Source organism: Homalodisca vitripennis, chromosome 5 (genome assembly GCF_021130785.1).
Source record: "Homalodisca vitripennis isolate AUS2020 chromosome 5, UT_GWSS_2.1, whole genome shotgun sequence".
In the NCBI taxonomy this organism is placed as follows: domain Eukaryota; kingdom Metazoa; phylum Arthropoda; class Insecta; order Hemiptera; family Cicadellidae; genus Homalodisca; species Homalodisca vitripennis.
In genome coordinates, this window is record NC_060211.1 from 39,334,231 (window position 1) to 39,360,073 (window position 25,843).

General features: G+C 39.4%; 1 protein-coding gene across 3 annotated transcripts in view; it reads right to left on the reverse strand.

The window, feature by feature from the left end:
• LOC124362033 overlaps positions 1–10,241 on the reverse strand; it is a 29,375-nt gene extending 19,134 nt beyond the window's left edge. Inside the window, exons 1-2 of one of the 3 annotated variants that reach the window (XM_046816185.1) lie at positions 10,181–10,241; positions 952–1,130 (exon numbers count right to left, since the gene is read on the reverse strand). In XM_046816185.1, coding sequence (XP_046672141.1) covers positions 952–1,047 — 96 coding nt within the window. In that variant the 5' untranslated portion in view covers positions 1,048–1,130; positions 10,181–10,241. Of the gene's footprint in view, positions 1–951; positions 1,131–4,943; positions 5,564–10,180 lie in introns of those variants that run through there. The other 2 variants (XM_046816183.1, XM_046816186.1) reach the window with 2 other exon arrangements.
• Between the last annotated feature and the right edge of the window lie 15,602 nt (positions 10,242–25,843).

The window sequence follows — 25,843 nt, forward strand, 5'->3', positions numbered from 1 at the left end:
ATGTTTAGAATGTGATAGAAAAAGAATAAGTGAATATAGTGTACTGTTTTCAACGGGAAATTGCGTGCGAAGCCGCGGGCAACTGCTAGTTTTATTTTATTAGAATTGTAACACATTCACCCTCAGTAACGTCGCGTATAATACAATGTTTTGTGATTAATCAGTTCTTAATTCAAGAAGCTGTCAAATTATGTCTTGATTTTATAATTTTTTGGAGACTAAAAACTTATTATTGAAATTTTCCTGGTTCTCAGAAAATTCCCGGCTTATTCCCATTTTCCTGGTCGGGTGGCCAACCTGTGTAAAAAGGTTTCCTTAACTTAATTTCAACTGTCATTAAAACATTGCTAAAATGTTTGATATTTCACATTTTTGGTAATACATGTGAGATGAATTTAGGACATACAAAATCATCTAGCCTTCCAGATCACAGGCATATAAATTCAAATTTTACAGAGTATTTGTCTACAATATATACAGTATAGTATTAGATCTTAGTGAACTGAAACAAATTACATATTAATTCACTGATTTTTGTTGTTACTGAATTTTTATATCACTAAACACAGTCAAATTTCCAGAAAAATCCGGTTTCTTTTATATTACTTCAATTCAAATCAATATTTCAGTCAAGTAACAGTTTATTACGCTTATTAAGTATGATTTACGACATTAAAGATGATCTAAAAAATATAAATTATAATATAATTTAATTATCTATTTTTGAAATAAAATAATGCATTTATTACCTAAATTGCTTTAATATTCAAATGATAATCTTACAACTTGAAGGATCCAGGTGAAATGATTAAACACTGATTGAAAAATTAATTTAAGATGCACCACAGATTTTAAGTAAGTATGTCAATTTGCTTTGCTAGGTTGCATCTTGAAGTGTGATTTAAACTGGTATCAAAGAATATTACTCTTTAATTTCTATAAGTAACTGGCCTGAATAAGTTTATGGCTCTCCCTGTTGATGACATTGTTTAGACTGTACTTGCGGCTGAGTCCAAGTCGTCCGAGTCGTACCAACGCTGGCAACATAACTCCTTTCACTTGTGACAAACGCAGTTTTCTTCTACGATTGTAGCGGAGATGCTTGCCTTGTCGACTGTTGCCTCGATTAACTGTAGAGAAGCATGCCGTAAATTAATAAATAATCCTATCATTACAATTAATTAATTATAGTAGTGCTACTGGCATAGGTATTTTGATCTAAACCAATTAGAAATTATGGTAGTTGTTGTGTTCACTCATATTGTTGGTATGTTAATGTATACTTCTCAAAACTTCTAAAAGGCTACTTGAAAACCATATGATTTGTTAAAAAAAGGTAGGAAGAAACCAAAGGGAGACTATTGAACTTGGTTTACTTCAGGGATTAGTATTGGGGCTGATTCTCTTTCCTCGTCTATATAAATAATCTCCCAGAGGCCAAATGCTACTACAATTCTCTTTGTGGACAATAACACATTTGTTGGTAACAATCAAAATGAACTAGAACATTCTTTAGGCAAGGTGAATAAAATTAAAATAGTCTACTTAGCACAAACTAAGTAGTTTTAGAACATTCTAGACAAGGTGAACAAGAATAAGCTAATACTAGGTAGCTTAAACTAAGGCCGCCATTAAACAAAAGCTAGCATATTCTAACCCCAGTAAATACTGAGATTACGCTAATGCGATCAAGTCACAACAACAGACAGCCTCTGCCGTATCCTCATCTCTCACATTCCCTGTTATGTTCAAGAAACACAGCATTTTTGTGACTTGTTTGTCTGCAAATACAAAGTTAAAATTAATCTTTGTCATATCTCCAGAAGATGATCATGAGAACATGGTATACGTTTTTATACTTATGGGCATATTTGCCTGTGTGTAAGATTTTTGTGTTTATAATTTTGTTTTTTAGAGACTATATAAGATTTGTCAAGATTGACAACATGTATTTATCTTGCTGATAACATTACGTTAACTTTTCAATAGGACACTGAACACCAATTATTTCTGATTGCAATTACATATTGTAACGTCTCATTATATTTTATTTGTCCTCATTCACATAGAGCAGCAATTTCGTGTTGTTCATCTACATTTCTATTGTTTTTTATTTACTCCTCATTTTCGTCCTCCTCAAACTGATCGTTAAGGTGATTCGCCACGAATGAAGCACTGATCAACACACCATGATATCTGGAACGTTATCTAATGATACATGGACACAGTTTGCAAGTATTGGAGACCTTTTTTTGACCTGTCCAAATACTTTTTCAACTCTTTCTCTTGAGTGAGTAAAGTTAAAATATGTTTCTTGTGGATATCTTTAGTGGCTGAGAAGGATTTATTAGCCTGGATGAAATTCCATAACCTTAACCTCCCAATATACAAAACTCACCTTTTTAATGAGAATTAATGTTTTTTATAGGATTTCTTCCACAGATTCTCCTCATCATGTACAATACCAGGACATTCCATTGAGACACTTGTATTTGTTTGGCTGCATCACAGGTTAATATTGTTTATTTATGCTTGGATAACTTTTTCTGTTTTTATATTCATCTTACAACATGGTAGATATTTTGGTATCAATTTACAATACCGTGACCATGGAAAGGTATGTTCATTTTTTCCCCCTGAAAACTACAATTTTCCCTGAAAACAATAGTGAAGAAAAAATTCGTCGGCAACGAAAATCAAAGGAGTTACGATTTTTTGAAATTCTCTGAAAACTCTGTTTTTGACAGTACCTCTGGCAACACTATCCATATTTGACAGTTTGGTATTACTCCGCGACTCTCTAAATTAAAGAAGGGACGCCATTTTGAACTATTTTGTTCCTCCGTATCTATTCTTAACCTTCTTATTGGACAGTTTCGTATAACTCCGCGGCTCTCTCAAATAAAGAAGGGACGCCATTTTGAACTATTTTGTTCCTCCGTGTCTATTCTTAACCTCCTAGTTCAGTAGTGGTAATGGCACACCTTTGTGTTGGATGTTCTTTATCTTACGTGGAAGCAATTCGTAAAGACGAGTATGGAGTTTTGCAATTTTATGTAAACCACGGGGCTTATAACCGGACTAGGCCTTGTGGTAATAGGAAGTGTGGCAACGAACTCGTTGTAAACGAATTTGGGGACGTCAGTTTTCGGTGTGGAAAGTACTACAATGAACATTAAGGTGAGTGATAAGTTACTGAAATGATAGTGACTAGTACATTAATCCTGTCAACGATGCCTGCCCGCTGCACAGTGCTTGCTCTTTTAGAAAAAAAATTAACTCAAGCTTGCAAAAGTCGAATCCCAGATCACGTGATGCCCCTGCTCCTTAACGCAATAATGCCCGAAAGGCATCAATATAATACAATAATATTCTTTCCCCCCAGTTTATATGCACCTGTGATAATAATACTAGGCTATAAATGCCCAACCCATGAAAAAAAAGTTCATTTTCCATGGTCACGGTATTGTAAATAAATACCGATATTTTTATTCCTACATGAGAACGATCTACATCTCGAATAACTGTAGGCAATTGAAATCGTGTTTACCATGAACGGCTGGCCTTGTTCATTTCTTGTATAGTTAAAGGAAATTTTATCTATTTGTTGTATTTTCAATACTTTTATCCATAGCGCAATGGATAGTTTTTGTTACCGTACTGTGCTTCAATGAACTCCTTCATCGTTAGTAACTCCACTTTGTAATACAAGTTGTTAAAAGTCATGTGTTAAAGTAATAAATATATTATTATTTTTTCTTCCTCGAAATATTCTGATAAAAAAGGGGTTGAAAAATTAATAATAAAATTTGATTATATAAAGTTCATGTATGATTATTTGAAATAACAACAAAACGTTTGTGTGATAAATTTTAACTAGATGAGAAAGGTAGTGCAGCAATTTCAATTTGATGTCACCGGAATAGTGCTTCATCTTGTGTTTCCTCGTGCTCAGGAAAAAATTCTGATGTCAACAAATCTATATTTTGATTATCAAACATAAGTAGTTGTTTACAATAGCTTATTCCCCTATGGTCATGAATGATCTTTCTATCTCAAACTTTACTATGATTGCAACTGATTTAAAAACTAGAACGGCTCATCCCTGGCTTGATCAGAACTAAGAATATTATAGCAATGGCTAGTAAATACTAATGTTTGTTTATTCATCTAAACAGCTTAGATGAATATATTTGACTGGTACAAAAATAAAAATTGGTGGTACACAATTTGTAAATAAATATACGGTAGTATAGTTGATTTTACTTTACAACAAAGTTTTTTTTCAAAACGTAAACCTGTAAGCCGACTTTTAAATGGTTAATAACGTTTTTTAGTGATTGGTACAAAATTTTATTTTTATTAAAATAAAATTCTGATAATAGTTTTTAAAATGATTTTTGATGGTCGACTCACAGTTCTATAGAGCTCAACTATTTCTGTATTTGGCTGACTATCCCATATTTAAATCAATAAAAGACATTGAAAAATATGTTTCCTGCTTAAAACAAAATACTTAATGCTTCTTAAAATTTCCCATATAATCCATTAAAAAAAGAATTTTTAGTATCTATAAGGTTGTATATATTAACTAGTAAGAAATATTTTTAGAATGTTGAACCTTGAAACTTATCTAACAAATTAACTTCAATTGGATTTCTACCAAGCCTACAAATTCAATATCTTATAACCATAACAAATTACACACAATAAGTCTATATAATTGAACTTATTTTAGTTTAAATAACTTACTAGCAGCCTACATAACAATGGATCTCATTTAGTTTCTATAACAAATTAAATCTAGAGGATACATAATAATGCTAGCCTCAATCATGATCTTTTCCAATTTTACAATGAACACTGATAACAAAAGAAATTCAAGTTAGGCCTAAGACAGTTAGGTCATAACAGTTGTCTAAATTTTGTCCAAATTAACTTACCAAATGACTGTAGGTTGTTTGGAAGATTCATTGTTGAATGGAATCTGGAGACAGACAAATGCCTGGTGAATTCAATCTTACAGACAGACACTTTTTGATAACGACCGCCTCGGTATGCACTTCACAGTTAACAGTTGAGTAGAGAGGAGGGACGAGACGAATGACTAAGGCTGTTCCGATACAACTAAAGTATCGATACTTTTGTTCCGATACCAAGTACATTTGGTATCGATACTCTTGTTTCGATACTTACTTGGTATCGGAAGACAGTACTTGGTATCGAATCATATGAGTACTGTTGCCTGTTGTCAGTGTTGTTTAAAATGTTTTAACACTTTCGCACTTGCGACTTAAATTTTGTATTGTAGATTGCTTTAGTCAATTTGTTTGCCAAAAATGGCTACAAGGAAATCTCTTAACAAACCCCCTTGTACAATGGAAGGAGATGAGATATATTTTGCCGGGGTTGTAGAAAGAAGCCAGTGCCAGAAAATTTCTTTTGGTTACTGCATCCTCTAGGCCTTGAGAAAGTGTATTCTCCAAAGCTGGCGGTTACAGTAAATGAAACAAGGAATAGGCTTTCAAGCAAGCACTTAGATATGCTTTTGTTTTGGAGGGTTGTCAGCCAATGAATGGTTCAAGTAATTTATTTGTTAATTAAATGTGTTTAAATGATTATACATATAATTTGGAACTTATAGGTTAACATTACTAAATACAATTTGTAACTCATAGGTTAATATTATTAAATACGAGGTTTTAAAGACATATATATATATATATATATATATATATATATATATATATATATATATATATATATATATATATATATATATATATATATATATATATATATATATATATATATATATATATATTAAATCTGTTTTGCCCCTCCTATACGTTTATAGTTTCACTAATTATTAAGATGTTTTTCTCACAATAACATGCATTACACCAACTGTTAGTTGGATAAATTAACGTTTTTAACCTTAAACTAATATTAATAATTCTCTAAGGTTGTTGTTTGATATAGTGTACAAACAACAGTACGGAGATAACTCCATGACATGAAATCTACCACGAATGACTACAATCATATAGACGTGGATTGACTTTTTGTACTCGATACTATCAGGTATCGATACTTTTCATCTAATACCTGATTAGTATTGAGTACTTTTTTTACCGATACCAATACAAACACTAGTATCGATACTTTCGTGGTATCGGAACAACCCTACGAATGACGATTGTAAATGTTCTGATATCTGCATTCGGCGGGCTCGAAGGGGAGAGAACCGAGCAGTTCCGACTACCACCGACAAATCCCGAACAAACGCAAATCGGAACGGTTCACACAGAGTTCAGTTTTAGTCTATTACTTACTTAGTAATATTAATTAGTGATGTCACGATAAATGAAAACAGTGGTATGATTATACATGAGAAAATACAAACCCATATAGCTCTAAATTTATTTGATAGTAGACTAATATAAAATAGTTTTTTAAGATACTATTCTGTAACACACACACACACACACACACACACACACACACACACACACACACACACACACACACACACACACACACACACACACACACACACACACACACACACACACACACACACACACGCACGCACGCACGCACGCACGCACGCACGCACGCACGCACGCACACAATATTATTCATACCGTAATGCAGCTCCGAACACTTTTGAAAATCATTGGGATTGTATAGAACGTATACTGCGATAAGGCTTATTAAATTAATTATTCTGTACCAAGGATTTATCTGTAATTACTGGAAATACAATATTTTCCTTAGATACCTCAAAAGACACTTAAAATAATGTGCGATTGAGCACAACGAATATTGCAGTAAAGTGTCATAATTACATCATGTTTTGCACACAGGCTTACAAGGATGGTACATATATTTTTTCGTTCATACACTAGTACATTTGTCTTATGAGATCGTTGTAATAATGTAAATGAATTGTCAGCTGAAGTATCGATACAGCATATTACATATTATGTTAGTTTGCAACGTTCTCCCCTAGGGGAATTGTGCAAATGTCCGGTATCACTCAGTGGAGAAAGGGGGTGGTCCTTGACAGCGCGCCGTAAGGGTAAAGGGTAACCTACGATTAGTACTTCTTCTTCTTTAAGGTTGCTCGGTGAGGGAAAGGGCGCCACCTTGTTGTAGGACAGGTAACAGGCAGGGCTCCAACAAGGAAGAGTACCCCTGCTCCAAGGAAAGTACCAATCAGGCTCCCTACTACCATACACTAAAGCTATATTTTTTTTTCAACCAGGCCTTTGGATTACACAGATAGTTGTATTGAAATATTCTGAATATAAGGTTAAATATAGACCCCTAATACTTATGCGAGGTTATCTAAATCCAGTTACTAGGACTGAACAAAAGAAACAAAACACTCAAATGTTTGCAATTGAACTAATTATTTATGTGCAGGAATTGTATGACATTATCACAAGTAATCCAGCCTTACAGTAAGTAAATGCTTTAGACAGAAAATAATCAACAACAAACATAGCGAAGATACAATGTTACCACTTATTAGAGAGAATTACAAATGGCTAAATGAACTCTATTTATGGTAGGGAGCGCTCCACTTCCTCAAAACAACATTCAACATACATAAATAAATACAATAAACACATGCAATAAATGGTCTAGACATGTAAATAATAGACGACACAAGTAAATATACTAAAGATACACTATAATGCATTAAGGTGTGCAGTTAACGTCTGGAGGGTAGCGTTGAACCAAATTTTAAGGGCTCCTTCCACAATACAAAGGCTCCTGGTCCAGAATTAGACATCAGTCCGCGTCCGACTCACTAATCCATAAGAGCACTCTGCGAAATAATCCAAGTCTGTACTCACCAACTGGGAGTCACAACACAAAAGGCCTACTACGTCCGGTCCAGACCGTGGCTCGGAAGAGCGGATCCGCGGTGCGGTAGTGGTAGGTGTAAGGCGGCACGGCTAGGAGCAGATCCCAGTGTCAGGGTAGTGCAAGCTGGAGTACCCACTAGCGGCTCGGCAATAAGTCCACCAGGCTCCGGGCGCAGTCCAGAAGTGTACCCATACCAAATCCCAAAAAGCCCTGATTAATATGTTCAACCAACAGAGAACATCAGATAACAACAGTTCTCAGTAGCAATTGAAATGGACATTTACATACAAATGAAAAACAACAATCAAAACATTTAAAAATAAACACATTCGGTTTTAGTTCGTTTTAAGCAAAGACAGATATTATGCTAGAATGTCTCTCCAGCTGATTAAGCAACAATACTCTAAGGTTAATGAATCCACCTGTATTTATGCAATTTCTGGCTATAAAATCATGAGAATTGTAAGCTTGACTGTTCATATCAAAGGCTAATAAACACTGTCGAAAATAATAAACAGTTAAGGGGACTTGGACAAAAAAAAATTATTTTTAACATATATTTTTTTATTTTTTTTTTATTGTAGTTTGACATTTTCGGAATACAATGATATTAATATTATCACTCACAAAAATTTCTAAATGCTTCAAATAAATTTTTGAAGTTGCCTCTGCAACGCCATTGGCGGCTGTATCCAGTGTTGAGCTTTCTTATAGTGCTGATTTTACTGATTTATTATTTACTTACTCTTAGGTTTTGTTTCTCTACGACCTTAGCAGTTTTGACAGATGTCTGCTTGTTTTGTTATTGTCAATTGTTTGTAACCTAGCAACTTTGTTGTTCTGACAATATTTTGTTATTATTGGAAGTTGACTCAGTGTTTATAGACTTTTATTTCAAAGTGATCTTTGATAATATAATGACTAGACCTAAAGGAATCTTTAAAAAACGTACCAATAAAGGTAATAGGTTTTATAAAAGGTTACCTTCAGTTTCACCAGATGAGGACTCAACAGTTAGGCCTCGGCCTACTATTCCAAAAGTTGTAGTGCCACCCAGTTCTTCTGAGAAGAAATTAGGTAGTAGTGATGACCAAGGAAAGTCGAGTGAAGAAAAGAAGGAGAGCTCTTGGAGAGGAAGAGGAGAATGATGAAAATTATGTTCCTGGAGGGTTTTAGAGCTCAAGTATTGTGAAAATATACTTTTTATCTAAATTTTTTTGGTTTTTCGCGTTTTGCCGAAAATTTTGATTTTTCACACAAATGACCCGTTTTCTCTGAAAGTACTAAAGATAACAAGCTGAAATTTTTACAGGATGTTTAGTATTTATCTATGATGCTACCGATCTACAAAGAAACAATTATAACAAGTATTGACTTATTAGGCCTCATTTTACTGAAAAATAGTCTATATTTCAGGGTTATTTTGAACTCGCTAGATAAAAAAAATCATAACTTGGCCAAACAGAGTTATAAGTTCATAAAAATAGATCAGTAGCTTTGTATAGGACCACATAGTAAGTGATAAAAAATATCAGGTTGGTATCTTTATTACTTGCTAAGATAATGGGACACAAAAGTACCTAATTTAACATGGGTTTATATGGAGCGTTCAAGTCCCCTTAAAGTACCCTACATGTACACAATATGATTTAACATAATAGGCAGTATAATAACAAAATTGAATTTATAAATTTAATGTGATATCAAAGACTAATTATTAATAGCTTGAGGTAATAATTTACCTTGACTTTTATTACAAATAAACATTGATACATTAAGAAGAAACGTTGAAACTATTGTATCGTACTAACATGAAACTGTGACACATCAAATTAGGACTGTACACGGTCTGTTACAAAATATATGTCAATCATGGTTGTATTTTATGCGACTTGTATGTATTTATATAATTAAATACTTACTTTACTATAAAAGAGATAAATTTTCTTCGATTAAAACATTTAAAACATTGCAGTTATAACAGTTCAAGTTGTGACATTAATTCTCAACATATGTACTATTTATAAGTTTACCTCTTTCTCTTAGAAATGTTGTCAACATAGTTAGCGTAATTGGTTTTGAAACAAATACTTTAAACAAATTATTAGGTAAGATTATTAACTATTAAAAGTAAATGCCACGTTTTAGCTTTACACGTTCAATTCAAACCCTAATAGTTTTTCCAAAGGCTCAGTTGAGTGATTCTATAATCTTGAGTAGTGTTTTAAACTTTAAAATTAGTATATTGAATTCACGTAAGAGTGACGAGAACTAAGGAAAATATATGGTAGTAGTTCACCTTGGCCAATTTATTAGTCGGCTCCCGAAAATCCATCGAAGCTGAAGGGCTCGTAGACACACACAGCACCGACGCAATCCAGTCACTCGCAAGCTTCCTCACTAATCAATCCACCAGCTGTTATCAGTTCACCTGCCGCAGCGTGTCGTCTGGTCGTGCGGTGAACAGTCCACCGGAGATAAAAGGTTACTCAATGGGCTATTCTTTTATGCAGAACAGGCAAGAGTGACGTACGGGCATTGGTATAATTGGTACAATGTCGGCGCGCTACGACATTGATGAATTGAAATTTATATAATGTAGAGTGATCAGTTCTACATTATTTATACCATAACTCACCATAAACTGCACACGTCACAAATACCCCCCTGCCTGTAGAAAATTTCCCAAATTTTCTTCACTTGATGAACCTTTTGAGGTCAGCCACATGCCATTTCCCGATACGTTTACCTTTCATATCAGCCAGGGTGTATACCAAAGGAGATACTTCCTCAGCCACCAAAAAGGGTCCTACATATTTAGGTGCTAGCTTCGCTGAGAAATACTTTGTTGCGTCCGACTGTGGGTAATTCCTTTTGAGGACGACATCACCCACTCGGTAGTGTACAGGTCTTCTACGAAGGTTATAGCGACGAGCTCTCCGTCCATGGGCATTCTTTAACCTATCAGCAACCTCTTGATAAATGTGCTTCAGCTCTTGTAGCTTGTCACCATAATGCCTTGAATCTTCTGGAGAAGGTACCACAGAGCCATCCTCAAGAACCTCAAATCCTGCCCCAGCAGTGGCGAGTTCTCGCCCGAAGTTCAGGAACGCTGGCGAATACTGTGTAGTCTCGTGGTACGCTGTCCTAAGAGCAAATCCTAGCTTAGGTATGTACTTGTCCCATTCTCGGTGGTTGTCTTTCACGTATGCCCTTAACATAGTAACAATGTCCCGATTCACCCTCTCTGCCGGATTGGCTTGGGGATGGCGACTGGCGTTTAAAAGGATCTTGATGTTATACTGTTTTGCAAGGTTGGTCATCGGCTTTCCGATGAATTCTGAGCCATTATCGCATATAATGTAAGCCGGGACGCCATAAACCATGAAAATATCATCCTCTAAGTGTTTGGAGACCAACTTCGCTGTAGCAGCTCGCAAGGGACGCAAAACAGAATACTTAGTGAAAGTATCGGTGATGACTAACAGATACTTAAATCCCTTCAATGACCGAGGTAATGGTCCTATTAAGTCTGCAGCAATCATTAGCCAGGGAGCGTTCACACCACGTTGTGTTCCCATCACACCAGCAGGGAGTTGTTGGTCGTATTTTATGCGCTGACAGACATCACATCGAGCAACGTATGTAGCCACATCCTTCCGCATCTTGGGCCAGTAATAACGCTGCTGCATCCGTTTGTAGGTTTTCAGAACGCCCTGGTGGCCAGCGGTTGGTTTATCGTGACATTCGGCTAGAGTTTGAGAACGAAGATCTTTCGGGATAACCAATCTCCAATTATCATCTTGTAGCGAAGGCTCCAAAGTGGTCACTCTCTTCCAAAGCTTTCCATCCTCAGTTCGCCACTGGCTATACTGTTCTGGGTTAGCTAACACGTTCTGCAGCATGGTGGTATACCAATGATCCTTAAGTTTGGAGGGAAAATGGATGGCATCACACCACACGGTCTCTTCAGTGGGGAGGTCAGGTGGAGTTGTCCTCGATAGTAGATCCGGCACTACGTTGTCCTGGCCTTTCCTGTGGACTAGGCGGAAGTCGTAAGGCTGGAGTCTGAGAGCCCAGCGTGCCAATCGTCCAGTCGGATCTTTCAGATTGTTTAGCCAGAGTAGGCTATAGTGGTCGGTGACCACGGTGAACCTCGTACCTTCCACATATGGCCGAAACCTCTCAACAGCCCAGATCACCGCCAGACACTCTCTTTCCGTGGCTGAATACTTCTGTTCTTGGCGGGTCAAAGTACGGCTAGCGTAGGCCACGACTCCTTCTCCATGTTCGTACTCCTGGCTAAGTACCGCACCTATCCCAACGCCAGAGGCATCACAGGAAATCGTGAAGGACTTAGCAAAATCTGGACAAGACAATATCGGGGCTGTTATCAGGCAGGATTTTATGTCCTGGAATGCCTTTTCTGCTTCTTCAGTCCATTCAAACTTGGTATTTCTCCTGAGAAGTGACGTTAGCGGATGCATTCGAGGAGCGAAATTGGGTATAAAAACGGCGATACCAAGACGCCATGCCCGTAAATTGTCTCACTTCCTTTTGATTCCGTGGGGTGGGAATTTCCACAACCGCATTGATCTTATCGGGAATCAACCCTCAGTCCATCACCACCGACGAGGTAGCCCAAGTACTTAAGTTCTTCTCGACAGAACTTGCACTTCTCCCTATTAAGAGTGAGTTTGGCTGCTCGGATTCTCCTAAAGATTTCCGACAATATCCCAAGGTGCGCCTCAAATGTAGATGTTACTACTACAATATCGTCTAAGTAGACAAAAACGTTCGGCTCGAGGTCGGGTCCCAAAACGGTGTCCACAAAACGCTGCCACGTTGCGGGAGCCCCACACAGTCCAAAGGGCATCGTCACAAATTGATAGAGGCCACGACCTGGGATCGCAAAAGCCGTCTTCTCCTTGCTAGCTTCTTCCAGCTCTATCTGCCAATAGGCACTTTTGATATCGAGACTTGACAAGAATCGAGCATCTCTGAGTCGGTCCAGAATGGTGGTAACTTGTGGTAGGGGATAAGCATCCTTGCGGCTTACGGCGTTGACTGCCCTAAAATCTACCACGAATCTCTTGCTACCATCAGGCTTGTCCAACAACATTATTGGCGATGACCAAGCGCTTTGGGACGGTTCAACGACTCCCAGCTGCAACATACGGTCCAACTCCTCATTTATCAATTTTTGGCGAGCTGGGGATACGTTATAATATCGTTGCTTGATGGGTTGCGCGTCTCCCGTGTCTATGACGTGCTTGACACGATCAGTCCTACCTAACGTAGATGGTTCATTTTTAAAGTGCTCTTCTAGTAGGTCTTGAAGTTTTCCTCGTTCTTCCGGGGGTCAAGTGGTCTTCAGACGTAATCCCTTCAATAGCGCTACATAGGAACGGCGTCTCCCTTGGAGCAAACTCCCATCTTCGATTACGCATATCAGCTACTATGTGCATGCGCTCCCAAAAATCGATGCCCAATATCAAAGATTGCTGCAATGATGGAACAACACATACACTCAAGTTCTCGGTTCTACCCCTTAGAGAGATGGGCAGATCTACAAATCCTTTGACCTCGTGTCTGTTAGAGTCAGCAGTCTCTACAAAACGTCCAGAAGCAGTCTTAAGGCGCGTAGGGAACTTTTCCCAAAATCCACAATCCTTTTTCTCCAAGAAACGTTTGAGAAGCACCGGAGTCTAGAAGTGCAGTAATCTCTCGACCAAACACTCTCACTTTTAAATATGGTCTAGGGTCTGACTGAAAGGTATGCAAAAGATAGTCTATAGTGGGGGAATTCTCGCTAGACTGGGAGACAGGCATACCCACTGAGCTCCTGACTCCCATCCCTACTCGTTTTTTTGGAGTACATTTAGGGCACTCTCGTTTCAAAATGTTGTCCTTGCCACAGCCAAAACAGAAACTTCTTCTTGGTCTTGCGACAAAATCGGAAACGATGGCCTTTCTCTCCACAATTCCAACAAGATACCTCTCCGCGATCTGGTCGTGGTGATGCCTTGATGTCAGCTACTCGTCCTTGGGTGATTACTCTGCGACGACTTGGATCTTGATAGGCGAGGTCCGGTTCAAGCGTTACCTCACTTCGTTGAGATCTGTTTCTCGTCATGCTTAACCGTCCAGCTTCAGCTCGACGTCCCATGGATCGAAGTTGATCTAGAGTTTGGATGCTAAATAAAGCCAATCTATCCTGCAACTGCGGATGGAGGTTGTAGTAGATCTGGGCCAGACGAGTACTCTCGGGAACGGGGACAGCAAGTCTGCCATACAGGCCTTCCACAGCCGCGATGTAGAGGTCCAAGGGTTCGTTGTCTCCTTGTACTCTATTGAATATTTCCTGATGAAGCCGTAGATCGTAATCAGCAGGTTGAAAGACTTCTCGCAGTTCCTTCGTTAGTTGATGCCATGACCGGATCCTGTTAGCGGCTGCACGATACCATACAAGCGCGGGGCCAGCAAAGAGATCGACAGCCGAGTCATAAAGTTCTTGGTGAGTTACTCCTCGGGCTCGACGAAGTTCCTCGACCCTTTCCAAGAAGGCTGCGATGCTAGGACCAGAGTTGTCGAATTTCAGGCCCCACTTATACACAGGTACATATCTGGGGCGTGAGCCTTCTCTTTTGTCTTCTAAATATCGCAGATCGTCTTGGCGGGGCCAGTCTTGAACAACTCTTCCCATCGAAGAATGATTTTCCTGCTTTCTTCCGGTCTTCTTGAAGCCTCCACTCTTCTTTTTGCCATCTACTCTCTTGCTGTTGTCTCTCTTCTTGTAGTCTTCTTTCTTCTTGTTTCCACTTCTCTTCCTGTTTTCTTCGTTCCTCTTGAAGCTTCATCTCTTCCTGGCGAATCCAGTTATCTTGCTGTCTTTTCAAATCTTGTAGCTGCATCCCGTCTTGACGTTCTCTTTCTCTTCCAAGTCTTCCTTCCTCTTCATGTGTTCTTTCCTCTTCTGGTGAAACGATTGAGCCAGAAAATGCTAGAACTTTCGTGGGGACAAAGAGAGGATCCGTCCGCTTATCTGAATCTGGCTGGGGTTGTGGATTGCCAGCTGATAGAGTCTTGTTGTCAGGAGAATCCACCTTAGCCGCAGACTTAGAGTCCTTGAAAGAGTCCAACAATCCCTTGCATTTACCCACTAAGCACTGCTTGGTCTGCTCCTGATCATCATCCGCCGTCGCACCCACGGTATCCTATCAGCTCGAAGGTATAAATGCCATAGGCGTGCAACAATACGATGATACTCATTATCGTTATAATTCCTCTCATAGTCACTCACAAGTGCTGATAAATCCTGGTACTTTGCCTCACACTCCTCTAGTTCTGTATCCGTATATAAAGAATTAACTACAGTCTCCTCTATTGGCGTATTCGACGCTAAACTCTGAGAAAGTCGTTTTCTCAAATCTCCGGCTGTACCTCCAGAGGGAAGATTCCTAATCTTCAGCTCATAGATAACTTCTGTTTTACGCAGGTGATAGGCACTCATATTTAGATAAGATACAAAATTCAAAAGTGGAACAGAAATTACTCATAAGTTTCCAACTCAAAAATATAAACACCCTTAAAAGGTCACAAAACCAACATGAGCGTATAAAATTAAAATTTCGAAAGAAGTGTCCACAACAACAATAAATAGAGGATATGTTGTCTAAATAAAACTACAACAATGACCAAAACACAGAATTCAAAGCAAATGTCAGAATTAAGTTATTCCTATAACTGAAAAGGAGAAATAAGTTTTGTTTGATAATTAGGTTTTTGTACTTGTTTTTGTTAAGGAAATGTGATTAACTACTTATTCCAAGCAACACTAATGCCAAAACCGATCATATCAGCAGCAACAGTTCAAGTTTCATAGAAATAGTTAATATTTACAAAAACACAAGTATGAAGGACAAATAAAAAAAATGTACAGTTATAAACTATTACTATCAGATTACTCCAAATAATCCAGGCCCACGTTGGGGCGCCATTTTTGCAACGTTCTCCCCTAGGGGAATTGTGCAAATGTCCGGTATCACTCAGTGGAGAAAGGGGGGTGGTCCTTGACAGCGCGCCCGTAAGGGTAAAGGGTAAACCTACGATTAGTACTTTCTTCTTCTTTAAGGTTGCTCGGTGAGGGAAAGGGCGCCACCTTGTTGTTAGGACAGGTAACAGGCAGGGCTCCAACAAGGAAGAGTACCCCTGCTCCATGGAAAGTACCAATCAGGCTCCCTACTACCATACACTAAAGCTATATTTTTTTTTCAACCAGGCCTTGGATTACACAGATAGTTGTATTGAAATATTCTGAATATAAGGTTAAATATAGACCCCTAATACTTATGCGAGGTTATCTAAATCCAGTTACTAGGACTGAACAAAAGAAACAAAACACTCAAATGTTTGCAATTGAACTAATTATTTATGTGCAGGAATTGTATGACATTATCACAAGTAATCCAGCCTTACAGTAAGTAAATGCTTTAGACAGAAAATAATCAACAACAAACATAGCGAAGATACAATGTTTTACCACTTATTAGAGAGAATTACAAATGGCTAAATGAACTCTATATTATGGTAGGGAGCGCTCCACTTCCTCAAAACAACATTCAACATACATAAATAAAATACAATAAACACATGCAAATAAGATGGTCTAGACATGTAAATAATAGACGACACAAGTAAATATACTAAAGATACACTATAATGCATTAAGGTGTGCAGTTAACGTCTGGATGGTAGCGTTGAACCAAATTTTAAGGGCTCCTTCCACAATACAAGGCTCCTGGTCCAGAATTAGACATCAGCCCCGCGTCCGACTCACTAATCCATAAGCTAGCACTCTGCGAAATAATCCAAGTCTGTACTCACCAACTGGGAGTCACAACACAAAAGGCCTACTACGTCCGGTCCAGACCGTGGCTCGGAAGAGCGGATCCGCGGTGTGGTAGTGGTAGGTGTAAGGCGGCACGGCTAGGAGCAGATCCCAGTGTCAGGGTTAGTGCAAGCTGGAGTACCCACTAGCGGCTCGGCAATAAGTCCACCAGGCTCCGGCGCAGTCCAGAAGTGTACCCATACCAAATCCCAAAAAGCCCTGATTAATATGTTCAAACCAACAGAGAACATCAGATAACAACAGTTCTCAGTAGCAATTGAAATGGACATTTACATACAAATGAAAAACAACAATCAAAACATTTAAAAATAAACACATTCAGCTCGGTTTTAGTTCGTTTAGATGAAGCAAGACAGATATTATGCTAGAATGTCTCTTCCAGCTGATTTAAGCAACAATACTCTAAGGTTAATGAATCCACCTGTATTTATGCAATTTCTGGCTATAAAATCATGAGAATTGTAAGCTTGACTGTTCATATCAAAGGCTAATAAAACACTGTCGAAAATAATAAACAGTTAAAAGTACCCATACATGTACACAATATGATTTAACATAATAGGCAGTATAATAACAAAATTGAATTTATAAATTTAATGTGATATCAAAGACTAATTATTAATAGCTTGAGGTAATAATTTACCTTGACTTTTATTACAAATAAACATTGATACATTAAGAAGAAACGTTGAAACTATTGTATCGTACTAACATGAAACTGTGACACATCAAATTAGGACTGTACACGGTCTGTTAACAAAATATATGTCAATCATGGTTGTATTTTTATGCGACTTGTATGTATTTATATAATTAAATACTTACTTTACTATAAAAGAGATAAATTTTCTTCGATTAAAACATTTAAAACATTGCCAGTTATAACCAGTTCAAGTTGTGACATTAATTCTCAACATAATGTACTATTTATAAGTTTACCTCTTTCTCTTAGAAATGTTGTCAACATAGTTAGCGTAATTGGTTTTGAAACAAATACTTTAAACAAATTATTAGGTAAGATTATTAACTATTAAAAGTAAATGCCACGTTTTAGCTTTACACGTTCAATTCAAACCCTAACAGTTTTTTATCCAAAGGCTCAGTTGAGTGATTCTATTAATCTTGAGTAGTGTTTTAAAGAACTTTAAAAGTTAGTATATTGAATTCACGTAAGAGTGACGAGAACTAAGGAAAATATATGGTAGTAGTTCACCTTGGCCAATTTATTAGTCGGGCTCCCGAAAAAATCCATCGAAGCTGAAGGGCTCGTAGACACACACAGCACCGACGCAATCCAGTCACTCGCAAGCTTCCTCACTAATCAATCCACCATCTGTTATCAGTTCACCTGCCGCAGCGTGTCGTCCGGTCGTGCGGTGAACAGTCCACCGGAGATAAAAGGTTACTCAATGGGCTATTCTTTATGGCAGAACAGGCAAGAGTGACGTACGGCATTGGTATAATTGGTACAATGTCGGCGCGCTACGACATTGATGAATTGAAATTTATATAATGTAGAGTGATCAGTTCTACATTATTATGATACCATAAACTGCACACGTCACAAATACCCCCTGCCTGTAGAAAATTTCCCAAATTTTCTTCACTTGATGAACCTTTTGAGGTTAGCCACATGCCATTTTCCCCCGATACGTTTACCTTTCAAATCAGCCAGGAGTTGTATACCAAAAGTTTCTCAGTACTTCCTCAGCCACAAAAAAGGGTCCTAACATATTAGGTGCTAGCTTCGGCTGGTAGAAAACTTTACTTTGTTGCGTCCGACTCGGGGTAATTCCTTTTGAGGGGACGACATCACCACTCGGTAGTGTACAGGTCTTCTACGAAGGTTATAGCGACGAGCTCTCCGTCCATGGGGCATTCTTTAAACCTATCAGGCAACCTCTTGATAAATGTGCTTCAGCTCTTGGTAGCTTGTCACCATAATGCCTTGAAATCTTCTGGAGAAGGTACTCACAGAGCCCATCCTCAAGAACCTCAAATCCTGCCCCAGCAGTGGGCGAAGTTCTCGCCGAAGTTCAGGAAACGCTGGCGAATACTGTGTAGTCTCGTGGGTACGCTGTCCTAAGAGCAAATCCTAGCTTAGGTATGTACTTGACTGTCCCATTCTCGGTGGTTGTCTTTCACGTATTGCCCTTAACATAGTAACAATGTCCCGATTCCACCCTCTCTGCCGGATTGGCTTGGGGATGGCGACTGGCGTTTAAAAGGATCTTGATGTTATACTGTTTTTGCAAGGTTGGTCATCGGCTTTCCGATGAATTCTGAGCCATTACGCATATAATGTAAGCCGGGACGCCATAAACCATGAAAATATCCATCCTCTAAGTGTTTGGAGACCAACTTCGCTGTAGCAGCTCGCAAGGGACGCAAAACAGAATACTTAGTGAAAGTATCGGTGATGACTTAACAGATACTTAAATCCCTTCAATGACCGAGGTAATGGTCCTATTAAGTCTGCAGCAATCATTAGCCAGGGAGCGTTCACACACGTTGTGTTCCCATCACACCAGCAGGGAGTTGTTGGTCGTATTTTATGCGCTGACAGACATCACATCGTAGCAACGTATGTAGCCACATCCTTCCGCATTCTTGGGCCAGTAATAACGCTGCTGCATCCGTTTGTAGGTTTTCAGAACGCCCTGGTGGCCAGCGGTTGGTTTATCGTGACATTCGCTAGAGTTTGAGAACGAAGATCTTTCGGGATAACCAATCTCCAATTATCATCTTGTAGCGAAGGCTCCAAAGTTGGTCACTCTCTTCCAAAGCTTTCCATCCTCAGTTCGCCACTGCTATACTGTTCTGGGTTAGCTAACACACGTTCTGCAGCATGGTGGTATACCAATGATCCTTAAGTTTGGAGGGAAAATGGATGGCATACACACCACACGGTCTCTTCAGTGGGGAGGTCAGGTGGAGTTTGTCCTCGATAGTAGATCCGCACTACGTTGTCCTGGCCTTTCCATGTGACTAGGCGGAAGTCGTAAGGCTGGAGTCTGAGAGCCCAGCGTGCCAATCGTCCAGTCGGATCTTTCAGATTGTTTAGCCAGAGTAGGCTATAGTGGTCGGTGACCACGGTGAACCTCGTACCTTCCACATATGGCCGAAAACCTCCTCAAACAGCCCAGATCACCGCCAGACACTCTCTTTCCTGGTGGCTGAATACTTTCTGTTCTTGGGCGGGATCAAAGTACGGCTAGCGTAGGCCACGACTCCTTCTCCATGTTCGTACTACCTGGCTAAGTACTACCGCACCTATCCCAACGCCAGAGGCATCACAGGAAAATCGTGAAGGACTTAGCAAAATCTGGACAAGACAATATCGGGGGCTGTTATCAGGCAGGATTTTATGTCCTGGAATGCCTTTTCTGTTCTTCTTCCAGTCCCATTCAAAATTGGTATTTCTCCTGAGAAGTGACGTTAGCGGATGCATTCGAGTGAGCGAAATTGGGTAATAAAACGGCGATACCAAGACGCCATGCCCGTAAATTGTCTCACTTCCATTTTTGATTCCGTGGGTGGGAAATTGTTTCCAACAACCGCATTGATCTTATCGGGATCAACCCTCAGTCCATCACCACCGACGAGGTAGCCACAAGTACTTAAGTTCTTCTCGACAGAACTTGGTGCACTTCTCCTCCCTATTAAGAGTGAGTTTGGCTGCTCGGATTCTCCGCTAAAGATTTCCGACAATATCCCAAGGTGCGCCTCAAATGTAGATGTTACTACTACAATATCGTCTAAGTAGACAAAAACGTTCGGCTTCGAAGGTCGGGTCCCAAAACGGTGTCCACAAAACGCTGCCACGTTGCGGGAGCCCCACACAGTCCAAAGGGCATCGTCACAAATTGATAGAGGCCACGACCTGGGAGATCGCAAAAAGCCGGTCTTCTCCTTGCTAGCTTCTTCCAGCTCTATCTGCCAATAGGCACTTTTGATATCGATACTTGACAAGAATCGAGCATCTCTGAGTCGGTCCAGAATGGTGGTAACTTGTGGTAGGGGATAAGCATCCTTGCGGCTTACGGCGTTGACTGCCCTAAAATCTACCACGAATCTCTTGCTACCAATCAGGCTTGTCCAACAACATTATTGGCGATGACCAAGCGCTTTGGGACGGTTCAACGGACTCCAGCTGCAACATACGGTTCCAAACTCTCATTTATCAATTTTTGGCGAGCTGGGGATACGTTATAATATCGTTGCTTGATGGGTTGCGCGTCTCCCGTGTCTATGACGTGCTTGACACGATCAGTCCTACCTAACGTGGTTCATTTTTAAAGTGCTCTTCTAGTAGGTCTTGAAGTTTTCCTCGTTCTTCCGGGGTCAAGTGGTCTTCAGACGTAATCCCTTCAATAGCGCTACATAGGAACGGCGTGGCGGCTCCCTTGGGAGCAAACTCCCATCTTCGATTACGCATATCAGCTACTATGTGCATGCGCTCCCAAAAATCTCGATGCCCAATATCAAAGATTGCTGCAATGATGGAACAACACATACACTCAACGTTCTCGGTTCTACCCCTTAGAGAGATGGGCAGATCTACAAATCCTTTGACCTCGTGTCTGTTAGAGTCAGTAGTTCTCTACAAAACGTCCAGAAGCAGTCTTAAGGCGCGTAGGGAACTTTTCCAAAATACACAATCCTTTTTCTCCAAGAAACGTTTGAGAAGCACCGGAGACTAGAAGTGCAGTAATCTCTCGACCAAACACTCTCACTTTTAAATATGGTCTAGGGTCTGACTGAAAGGTATGCAAAAGATAGTCTATAGTGGGGGGGAATTCTCGCTAGACTGGGAGAACAGGCATACCCACTGAGCTCCTGAACTCCCATCCCTACTCGTTTTTTTTTGGAGTACATTTAGGGCACTCTCGTTTCAAAATGTTGTCCTTGCCACAGCCAAAACAGAACTTCTTCTTGGTCTTGCGACCAAAATCGGAAAACGATGGCCCTTTCTCTCCACAATTCCAACAAGATACCTCTCCGCGATCTGGTCGTGGTGATGCCTTGATGTCAGCTACTCGTCCTTGGGTGATTTACTCTGCGACGACTTGGATCTTGATAGGCGAGGTCCGGTTCAAGCGTTACCTCACTTCGTTGAGATCTGTTTCTCGTCATGCTTAACCGTCCAGCTTCAGCTCGACGTCCCATGGATCGAAGTTGATCTAGAGTTTGGATGGCTAAATAAAGCCAATCTATCCTGCAACTGCGGATGGAGGTTGTAGTAGATCTGGGGCCAGACGAGTACTCTCGGGGAACGGGGACAGCAAGTCTGCCATACAGGGCCTTCCACAGCCGCGATGTAGAGGTCCAAGGGTTCGTTGTCTCCTTGTACTCTATTGAATATTTCCTGATGAAGCCGTAGATCGTAATCAGCCAGGTTGAAAGAACTTCTCGCAGTTCCTTCGTTAGTTGATGCCATGACCGGATCCTGTTAGCGGCTGCACGATACCATACAAGCGCGGGGCCAGCAAAGAGATCGACAGCCGAGTCATAAAGTTCTTGGTGAGTTACTCCTCGGGCTCGACGAAGTTCCTCGTCCTCCTTTCCAAGAAGGCTGCGATGCTAGGACCAGAGTTGTCGAATTTCAGGCCCCACTTATACACAGGTACATAATCTGGGGCGTGAGCCTTCTCTTTTGTCTTCTAAATATCGCAGATCGTCTTGGCGGGGGCCAAGTCTTGAACAACTCTTCCCATCGAAGAATGATTTTCCTGCTTCTTCCGGTCTTCTTGAAGCCTCCACTCTTCTTTTTGAGGCCATCTACTCTCTTGCTGTTGTCTCTCTTCTTGTAGTCTTCTTTCTTCTTGTTTCCACTTCTCTTCCTGTTTTCTTCGTTCCTCTTGAAGCTTCATCTCTTCCTGGCGAATCCAGTTATCTTGCTGTCTTTTCAAATCTGTTAGCTGCATCCCGTCTTGACGTTCTCTTTCTCTTCCAAGTCTTCCTTCCTCTTCATGTGTTCTTTCCTCTTCTGTGAAACGATTGAGCCAGAAAATGCTAGAACTTTCGTGGGGACAAAGAGAGGATCCGTCCGCTTATCTGAATCTGGCTGGGGTTGTGGATTGCCAGCTGATAGAAGTCTTGTTGTCAGGAGAATCCACCTTAAGCCGCAGACTTAGAGTCCTTGATAAGTCCAACAATCCCTTGCATTTACCCACTAAGCACTGCTTGGTCTGCTCCTGATCATCATCCGCCGTCGCACCCACCGGTATCCTATCAGCTCGAAGGTATAAATGCCATAGGCGTGCAACAATACGATGATACTCATTATCGTTATAATTCCTCTCATAGTCACTCACAAGTGCTGATAAATCCTGGTACTTTGCCTCACACTCCTCTAGTTCTGTATCCGTATCCAAAGAATTAACTACAGTCTCCTCTATTGGCGTATTCGACGCTAAACTCTGAGAAAGTCGTTTTCTCAAATCTCCGGCTGTACCTCCAGAGGGAAGGATTCCTAATCTTCAGCTCATAGATTAACTTCTGTTTTACGCAGGTGATAGGCACTCATATTTTAGATAAGATACAAAATTCAAAAGTGGAACAGAAATACTCATAAGTTTCCCAACTCAAAAATATAAACACCCTTAAAAGGTCACAAAACCAACATGAGCGTATAAAATTAAAATTTCGAAAGAGTACACTCAATAAGTGTCACAACAACAATAAATAGAGATATGTTGTCTAAATAAACTACAACAATGACCAAAACACAGAATTCAAAGCAAATGTCAGAATTATTCCATAACTGAAAAGGAGAAATAAGTTTGTTTTGATAATTAGGTTTTTGTACTTTGTTTTGTTAAGGAAATGTGATTAACTACTTATTCCAAGCAACACTAATGCAAACCGATCATATCAGCAGCAACAGTTCAAGTTCATAGAAATAGTTAATATTTACAAAAACACAAGTATGAAGGACAAATAAAAAAAATGTACAGTTATAACTATTACTTCAGATTACTCCAAATAATCCAGGCCCCACGTTGGGCGCCATTTTTGCAACGTTCTCCCCTAGGGGAATTGTGCAAATGTCCGGTATCACTCAGTGGAGAAAGGGGGTGGTCCTTGACAGCGCGCCGTAAGGGTAAAGGGTAACCTACGATTAGTACTTCTTCTTCTTTAAGGTTGCTCGGTGAGGGAAAGGGCGCCACCTTGTTGTAGGACAGGTAACAGGCAGGGCTCCAACAAGGAAGAGTACCCCTGCTCCAAGGAAAGTACCAATCAGGCTCCCTACTACCATACACTAAAGCTATATTTTTTTTTCAACCAGGCCTTTGGATTACACAGATAGTTGTATTGAAATATTCTGAATATAAGGTTAAATATAGACCCCTAATACTTATGCGAGGTTATCTAAATCCAGTTACTAGGACTGAACAAAAGAAACAAAACACTCAAATGTTTGCAATTGAACTAATTATTTATGTGCAGGAATTGTATGACATTATCACAAGTAATCCAGCCTTACAGTAAGTAAATGCTTTAGACAGAAAATAATCAACAACAAACATAGCGAAGATACAATGTTACCACTTATTAGAGAGAATTACAAATGGCTAAATGAACTCTATTTATGGTAGGGAGCGCTCCACTTCCTCAAAACAACATTCAACATACATAAATAAATACAATAAACACATGCAATAAATGGTCTAGACATGTAAATAATAGACGACACAAGTAAATATACTAAAGATACACTATAATGCATTAAGGTGTGCAGTTAACGTCTGGAGGGTAGCGTTGAACCAAATTTTAAGGGCTCCTTCCACAATACAAAGGCTCCTGGTCCAGAATTAGACATCAGTCCGCGTCCGACTCACTAATCCATAAGAGCACTCTGCGAAATAATCCAAGTCTGTACTCACCAACTGGGAGTCACAACACAAAAGGCCTACTACGTCCGGTCCAGACCGTGGCTCGGAAGAGCGGATCCGCGGTGCGGTAGTGGTAGGTGTAAGGCGGCACGGCTAGGAGCAGATCCCAGTGTCAGGGTAGTGCAAGCTGGAGTACCCACTAGCGGCTCGGCAATAAGTCCACCAGGCTCCGGGCGCAGTCCAGAAGTGTACCCATACCAAATCCCAAAAAAGCCCTGATTAATATGTTCAACCAACAGAGAACATCAGATAACAACAGTTCTCAGTAGCAATTGAAATGGACATTTACATACAAATGAAAAACAACAATCAAAACATTTAAAAATAAACACATTCGGTTTTAGTTCGTTTTAAGCAAAGACAGATATTATGCTAGAATGTCTCTCCAGCTGATTAAGCAACAATACTCTAAGGTTAATGAATCCACCTGTATTTATGCAATTTCTGGCTATAAAATCATGAGAATTGTAAGCTTGACTGTTCATATCAAAGGCTAATAAACACTGTCGAAAATAATAAACAGTTTAAAGTACCCTACATGTACACAATATGATTTAACATAATAGGCAGTATAATAACAAAATTGAATTTATAAATTTAATGTGATATCAAAGACTAATTATTAATAGCTTGAGGTAATAATTTACCTTGACTTTTATTACAAATAAACATTGATACATTAAGAAGAAACGTTGAAACTATTGTATCGTACTAACATGAAACTGTGACACATCAAATTAGGACTGTACACGGTCTGTTACAAAATATATGTCAATCATGGTTGTATTTTATGCGACTTGTATGTATTTATATAATTAAATACTTACTTTACTATAAAAGAGATAAATTTTCTTCGATTAAAACATTTAAAACATTGCAGTTATAACAGTTCAAGTTGTGACATTAATTCTCAACATATGTACTATTTATAAGTTTACCTCTTTCTCTTAGAAATGTTGTCAACATAGTTAGCGTAATTGGTTTTGAAACAAATACTTTAAACAAATTATTAGGTAAGATTATTAACTATTAAAAGTAAATGCCACGTTTTAGCTTTACACGTTCAATTCAAACCCTAACAGGTTTTCCAAAGGCTCAGTTGAGTGATTCTATAATCTTGAGTAGTGTTTTAAACTTTAAAATTAGTATATTG